At 44.7% G+C, this 8157-nt stretch overlaps 1 protein-coding gene across 1 annotated transcript; it reads right to left on the bottom strand.

The window, feature by feature from the left end:
- Positions 1 to 213: 213 nt before the first annotated feature.
- LOC109531913 (relaxin-3 receptor 1-like) lies at positions 214 to 1997 on the bottom strand. The gene has a single exon (XM_019896451.1). The coding sequence runs from the start codon at positions 1702 to 1704 to the stop codon at positions 511 to 513; it is 1194 nt and encodes a 397-aa protein (XP_019752010.1). The 5' UTR covers positions 1705 to 1997; the 3' UTR covers positions 214 to 510.
- Between the last annotated feature and the right edge of the window lie 6160 nt (positions 1998 to 8157).

Here is an 8157-nt window from a genome sequence, read left to right as displayed (position 1 = left end):
CCTTCTGTTGCTCGTCTATCCCGATCGCAATGTATCAGTCATGACTGGCTCCTCCTTCGCATCCCCAGTCCTCAGCCGGAGTGATTTATCTGTTAAAAGCTTGATATCTTATCGCTCCCCGCCCACATTGTGTCAGATGTCAAGTGAGGATTACACGTCGTAACCTTCGGGCTCATCCCAGAGTTCTGCGAGTCTCAAAATATCACTCATGATGCATCACCAGCAGTGTCGATCACAGAGGGACATATAGACAGGGTGAGAAAAAGTCGAAGTGATTATATAACAGCACAAAGTCTTGGAGGGGAAGCGGAAAGTGGGCCACGTCCCGCTGCGTAGGGCGTGAGTGAGGATTATTTGCACCAAAGTGGAATCTAAATAAAGGTGTTGGCATTTGCTGTCTTGACGGGATTTGGGTGAGGCCATCCTTTGCAAAATAAACAAAGGCAGTTGCTTCCTCCACTTGGAAAACTGTCTCCAAGCCATCTATTCATCCATCCATCTGTCCGCTGCTCACACATCCATTTGGACCAGCACCATGACGGGTGGCGCCTCTGCCACTTTGCTTTTGCGCCGCAGCAGATGACTCAGACCCCTGAAGGACGGCGTGGTGTGCAGGACAATCTCCTTGAGACCCGCTCGGAACTCGCGGCGGATCAGGCAGTAGAGTACCGGATTGAGGCAGCTGTTGGTGTGCGCCAGGCACACGGTCAGCGGGAATGCGTACGCTTGCACGTTGTAGAAAGCCTTGCTGAAGGGCACTAGGTCAAACTTGATGAGCACCCCCCACAACGTCAGTGCCTGATTGGGAAGCCAGCACAGAAAGAAGGACAGAACCACGATGACGATCGATTTGGTGACTTTGGAGCGACGGTTTTGACGGCCTTGTTCCAACTCCGGGCCGGCGGCTCCTGAAATGCGACGGCTGAGGACAAAACGCAGGAGAAGAAGGTAGCAGACGCTGATGATGATAAGAGGGATGAGGAAGCCCAGCAGGACTTTTTGCAGATGGTACAAGCCCAAAAGAAGCTGCGGGTCCCAGTGGGCTGTGTCCGGAAAGCGCACCAGGCAAAGTTCTTCATCCGACACCTGGGCGGTGGTGGAGTAGATCGCGTGAGGCAACGTGACCAGCAGAGACACGGCCCAGATGCCTAAGCTGGTCCACTTGGCCCGGGTGGCCGCCGCTCTCCTGCTGTGCATCTTAAGTGCCGACGAAATGGAATAGTACCGTGCCACGCTCATGGCCGTGAGGAAGAAAACGCTGGCGTACATGTTCATGGTGGTCACGGAGCTGACGATTTTGCACATGACTCGGCCGAACGGCCAACGGAAATCCAGTGCCGTGTCCACTGCCCAGAAGGGCAGAGTCAGGACGAACTGCAGATCGGTGATCGCCAACCCCATCACGAAGCAGTTGATGGACGATTGCTTCTGCCTGTAACGCGAGTGCAGCAGATACAGCGCCAGCACGTTCCCCACCAACCCCAGCGCGCAGACGACCGAGTAGACGCAAGCGATCATCACACGTACCACAAGGCTGGAGCCGTCTCCTTGGAATTCCGTGCTCGACTCCCTGGTGAGCAGTTGCAGCCAGCAGTGTAAAGACAAGTTCCTGCTAGAACTGGTGCTACAGTTCCCACAGTCCTCCAGCATCATTTGCTGCTCACATGGCTCCGGAGCCGGAGTTTGAACTCCGGTCTCATTCATATCGGATCCAACTGATCACATACCTCCCGCCGGGGCAAAGTTGAACAGCCGCGGATCATGAAACAGGAGGCGAAGCAGTCGGGAAGGCGGCACAGCATTGCATGGTCTTCGTTTATCTGTGGCAGTTTGAAATAAAAGCTGCCTCCTGCTATTCGCCTCCTCCGCCTCCTCCTCTTCTCTACTTCTCGCCGCTGTGTGCGCCTTTGCTTATCTCTTTGCCAGTGAGCGCGCAACAGCACACCAGCGTTGGCGCTGCTGGTCTCTTCACCATCTGGGAGGCAGAGAGAAGTCATGCTCTGATTCCCACTGCTGCGTCAAAGTGCCCAGGCATGCCCATTTGGGAGGGGGTCGCAGGGGGGGATAGAGGAATAACAATCGGACTGACACAGCACTCATGTCTTTGTTGTGAGGGTGTGTCTTTGAAAGGGAGCTCATGTGGCAAGTCACTTCCGAATGCGCTGCTGTTTACTACCGTTTGAGAGTACGGACAGTAGTTTTAGGAAATACTGTTTGTGAATTTCTTCGATTGAACTACTTCTGCCTTACTTTTGAGCTGGATAGAAGTTCTTCATTTGAAGTTCGCTGCGGTTGAATGCATTGTGACTTATTACTTGTTCTCTTTGCGACCCGTTAAACCGCAACATTTGTCGATGTTGTTCACGTTATGAGTCACGGAAGCAGTAAAAGCAGCTGACATTTCAGTGAGTGCATTCAAATTGCTTTTCAACGGAATGTAAAGCAATTATGCCAGACTGAAGGGCGCCGCATACTGTATTCTACAGTTTTTCACCTGCTTGCATTAATAACAACGCTTTTTGTCTTACAAGACATGATGTTATCCTCATTTGACTTCACAGAAACACATTGGATGAAAATTTTGATCAAAAATATGGCCTGAATTCACATATTATTTTGAGATTCAAAACATCAGCTTATCGCGCAAGAATAGGTCAACCTCATTTCTGCTAGCATCAGAAGTGAACAGAACTTTTTCCATTGGCCTGTGATTAAAAATACACTGTCCAAATACACCTTGTTGCTGAACAAGGTGTATTAGCTTTAGCGTGAGCCAGTTGTGACGTTGATGACTCAGAAGAAGTGTTTCTTCTGTGAAGATATGCTCCGCGCATTTACAGATTTTACTTTAGGAGTTTCTATTTTTATTTTTGAACAATCATTGTTTTTCTCGTGCGGCCCGGTGATCGAGTGGTTAGCACGCCGACCTCACAGTGCAGAGGTCGTGGGTTTGATTCCGGCTCCGGTCTCCCTGTATGGAGTTTGCATGTTCTCCCCGGGCCTGCGTGGTTTTTCTCCGGGTATTCCAGTTTCCTCCCACACTCCAAAAAAAACATGCATGGCAGGCTGATTGAACACTCAAAATTGTCCCGAGGTGCGAGTGTAAGCGCGGATGGTTGTTCGTCTCTGTGTGCCCTGCGATTGGCTGGCAACCGGTTCAGGGTGTCCCCTGCCTATTGCCCGAAGACGGCTGGTATCGGCTCCAGCACCCCCCGCGAGCGACCCTTGTGAGGACAAACTGGATCGGAAAATGGATGGATGGATAGAAATGGATGTTTTTCTCGTTCATGACGGGATCGGACTTTTAGGTTGGATTTCTTGTTCTGACTTGTCCCTGCCTTCTCTCTGTTTGCCTATCCTCGTCCGTGGCTGCTTAGTGTTGTGCTGCAACAACATTGCAGTATGAGTTGAACTAACCGTTAGAATTAACTTAGATGAACTCAAGTCCAAACCTTTCAAAAGGAGAGACAAGTCACATTACTTGCACAGTCATTGCTAATTTTTGTTGCTGCAGTCCTCAAGCTCCTGTCGCCTCACTTGATTGCGACCAACGTCAGCGAAGGCTTCCTCGTAGAATCTGCGGACCTGATCATTAACACCATTTATTGCGATGAGCTTCATGTCATTTTTTTTTTTTTTTTACTGGCCGTATATTCCACTGCATAAAAAACCTCAAAGGCCATGAACAACTTCAGCTCACATCTATTTGGCTTAATACCCAGCTGTTTTTGAATTGGAGTGTTATATGACTTGTCCTCTTTGTGAATAATGCTTCATTCAGTTTATTCTAAAGGAGCGGTGGGGGGGGGGGAAAGACTCTGACCCTTTTACAACGGTTGGAGGTAATTACCTGAATGGCTCATGCCTAAACAGATGCCTCCGGTTGCCACGGACAACGGCATTCAAACTCTGGTCCTGATTGTTCTCTCACATCTTGCATCGAGGCAACGCAAAAAGTACGCAAAATCATGTCACAGTCAATCAAGTTTAATTCTGATTTTAATGAAATCGGACAGTGTGCGTTGACTGACTAAATGTCCCGCATCCCCTGCCGCTCTAATAATTCAATTTTATCGCACTGCATCTGAATTGTATGCCCTGAGATCAGGCCTGCCTTTTCTTATCTCTCGTTGGCCTGTGGGAAATCTCTCACTTTGCGTCTGAACGCTATCTCGTAATTTACAATAATGACAACAACAACCTCACTGTGGACAATTTGTGACTTATTGACGGAGGAGTCAGAGGATGTCAATAGATCTCCAAATGAAATGAAAAACTAATTTAGATGAATCTGTATTGATATGAGTTACATTAAATCTTTAGAGAGGAGCGGAGCAGCAAGTTACAACATATCACTAGGAAGGACTCGTATTTATTATAAAGACTTTAAGTTCTTTATTGGTCATTATTCATTGAAGGCTTTGCATGTAGAGCCTCAACCTTATCATACGTGCCTAATTTTGCATCGGCAGGAGTTGTAGATTGCAGGGGTTCATTCAATTGGAAAGATTTCTTTCTTTTGGAAAGTAAAACCTCTCCTTTCTCATGAGCACTTTGAAACAGTAATTCATGCCTTCGTCACATCTCGGCTGGATTACTGTCATGCGCTTTACTTTGAAGTCAGCCAATCCTCCATTAAGCGTCTCCAGTTGGTCCAGAATGCTGCTGCTTGCCTCTTGACTGGTATTCGTAAGAGGGAGCACATAACACCTACTCTGGCATCTCTTCAGTGGCTCCCTCGACATTTTAGAGTTCTTTTTAAGATCCTATTATTTGTTTTCAAATCTTTAAATGGCCTCGCTCCACCTTACCTCTCTGAGCTCCTCTGCCCCTACACACCTGCCCGGTGCCTCAGGTCTGCGGACCAGAGATTATTAGAGGTACTAACAGTTGAGTTGAGTTTTGATCTTTGCAATATTTGACCACAAAGACGTGGCCTTTCACAAAATTGCTCACACTCAGTTTAGTATCAACCATTAATTTTCTATATAGCGCTTGTCCTCATCATAGTCATGGTTGAACTGGAGCCATTTCCAGCGGACTTTTGGACGGGAGGTGGGGCACACTTTTGAGTGGTCACCTGCCAATCACGGGGTACATAGAAACCATTCAGTCCTTTTAACATTCACCTAAAGAGCCCTCAGTGTTCAGGCTGCTGCATACTTTCGTGTCATTTCATTATCTTGTTCGGTCACTGCACTCTGCTGACTGCTTTTTACTTAATACCCCTCACACAAGATAAGAAACGAAAGATAAGAAACGAAAACAAAGCCTCACAAATCCTTTCCTTTGCATTTCCCTTTCAGTGGATATGGATTAAGCATTACTGGATAAAACGTTTTTGATGCTTGAATACAATTAATTTGTATCTTCAGTTACACCTTTAAGGGGCGTGGCTTAATGAACAGCTACAGTTGTTGGCCAGGTTAGTTCAGTGTAAGCATCTGGCCCTGAGTTCTTCTCATAAGCGTTCTCATTTTGTAGTCTTGTGCTTGACTGAATCTGCATCGCGACAGTGGCTCTTCTTGCCCACGTGCGAGGGTATTACCGCACTATTATCGCTTTATTTTTTTGTCTTCACTCAAACGGCGCCATATCTATCTATCTTGTTTGTACCTCAAACTTTGGCTTGTGACACAAAAGGAGGATTAAAAAAAGCAACAACCTACCAAGCAATGGAGCTGAGTGGTTGCCACAAAGGCTGACAGGAACAGGTGGAAACGAAAATCTAACAAGCATGACCTCGCATGAAAAAGGGAAAACACGGCAGACAGAACATGACACAAAACACACATGCAATCAAAACTAACGCAACTTAAACACGGCTCGTCCCACTTCTGCGCTAAGTAGCCAACCTATTCAAAACAGCCATTAGAATGGTGCAGTGCAGCTCAATGCAACCACTCTATTAAATATTGTTTAGTGCATCAACAAAAAAAATGTGAACATCATTATCTCTGAAGCGACAGAATTTTCTATGCGGCTCTTGTTTTGGATCCCATCAGATTGAATGACCCCAATAAAAGGACGGTTAATTTACACACGGGTTGAAGTGGTTTGCACATGTTGCAAGGATGTGATCTTTTGGGGATTAAAACGGCATCCTTTTGAATGCACTTGCTCACTCTTCCTGCTTAAACCAGTAAAATCGAATCAACATGATGCTCTGTGCTTTTAACCTAGAAATATGCTTTTCACTCGTTCACTGCTTTGAATATTGTAGCTGTTCGCAGAATGAATACGAGACGAGATCCGAGTGTCAACTCTATTAAATTACCTCCTCGTGTCCCCAAATAAAAATGCCGTCTTCATTCTTAAACGTTTTAAAGAAGGCGGCTGGCTGCCTCCAAAGCAGATTTAAAAAGGCTTCCCACCCCCGTGTGGCATCTGTTGCCATAACATTTTGTCACCCGGCCTACGGTTGTGACACCGTGATCTGAGGCAGAAATAATTAAAGTGACTTGCAGCCATTGTTAGACTGTCAGAGGTCTTAATAAAAATGCGTTTATTTCTCCATCCGTGCTTATGTGAGCTTTAGAACAATGACACAAAACACGTAGCTCTTTTTCCCATCCGAAAATGGCCGAAGACGCTAAGTGAAAACCGTGCAGAGCAATTATTGTCATAACTGCCGTTCGGGGAGCTTCACTTGTCTGTGTTTGACTATCAGTAATTGTGGGTTCATCGTTGGATGCATGCGCCATAAAATAGTCATTTGTTTGTCTGTCATAATGTTGTTTCGAAAGCATGCGCGTTCATTATATGCAATTGTGGGGGGGGGGGGGGGGCGCGAGTTGTTGCGGCTTGTTTGTATGACGGGGGACATTTTAAAGACTTGGCAACAAATGGAACTTTTTAGGATATTTGTTAAAGTGGAAAGGTTTTTTTTGTAATCATTCTCAGCTGCACAGTGAAACAGCGATAAACGCAGCAACAATCAGCACTGGCATTCGTCGTTTTCTCCTTTGAAATTTGTTCTGGCTAAGAACAAGGAACAAGCTGAAAGACTGAAAAGCTTTGGCAGCGGCCAACATCTGAAGAAGGCTTCTTTTAGGCTCGTTACACACAAAAACATTTTGAACTAAAAAAAACATAAAAATGGGGAGCACAATGTCATTTTGAAGGCCGCGACATTTTCAAGACTAAAAAGTGAAGTTTTTAAAAAGCGTAAAGTGGATTTTTTTTTTCCTGATCATTTCCACCTCCACGACACGACTCTTAAAAATGCTAAGCAATGCAAATGTCTTCATCACATTCAAACCAGACGGAGGAATGTTTCCATGAATCAAAGTTATGTTGTCCATATTTGGTTCTGAGCGAAAAAGAAAGACGCAAGACTTTTTCTTTTTTTCAATGAAATGTTGGAAAACAAGTTTTCCTCATTCCCAGCCACACTCCACAAACAATAAGTATACATCGCATCACAAAACAACAATGGTGATTACATAAAATGTGTTCTTTGCTAAGAATAAAAATTCTTCCAAGAATCAAGGATATATTTTTCTACAAAATGACTTTTACTGATGTGTTTCTTAAAAATAAAGCCACAACATGATGAGGGAAAGCTTTCATTCTACAAGAATGAATTCGCAATGTCCTTAGACATATCAGGGAAGTGACTTAATCATAATTGGAGAAAACAGTAATATAACACAATATGATATATTAAAAAAAAAGCTATACCGATAATATACTGCACCATAATATGATAAAATGCAATATCACACTAATCACTTTAAAATGAATTATACAATTATGAGGGAAACGAATAAATATCATTAAATATGAATAATAAAGAAATGTAAATGTTTGAACTTTGTGAGAATGAAGTCATCCATCCATTCATTTTCCGATCCGCTTTATGATATGAGGGAAAAAAAAAAGATTGTCATTATGCGGACAATGGTGTAATATTAGTTTCAGTTTTCCTGAACTCAATGTGGCTCACTAATTAAAGCAACGAGCACTTTGGAATATGCACAAATCTCTCCTAAAATGGACCCTATTTACAAGAAGCCACCAAAATTAATTTCCAGTGTGTCACTTCTAATTTCCGGTCTCATGTCACATGGTCAGTTTGATATTTGGAAAGCCTACAGAGTTGAGCAAAGCCGATAAGAGGCGTCCAGGCGGCAGACAAATGAGGAGCAGTTAATT

The sequence above is a fragment of the Hippocampus comes genome, unplaced genomic scaffold (assembly GCF_001891065.2).
Source record: "Hippocampus comes isolate QL1 unplaced genomic scaffold, H_comes_QL1_v1.1 scaffold22, whole genome shotgun sequence".
Lineage (NCBI taxonomy): Eukaryota > Metazoa > Chordata > Actinopteri > Syngnathiformes > Syngnathidae > Hippocampus > Hippocampus comes.
The sequence above is the reverse complement of the archived record's forward strand: the minus strand, read 5'-3'. Positions and strand labels throughout refer to the sequence as shown.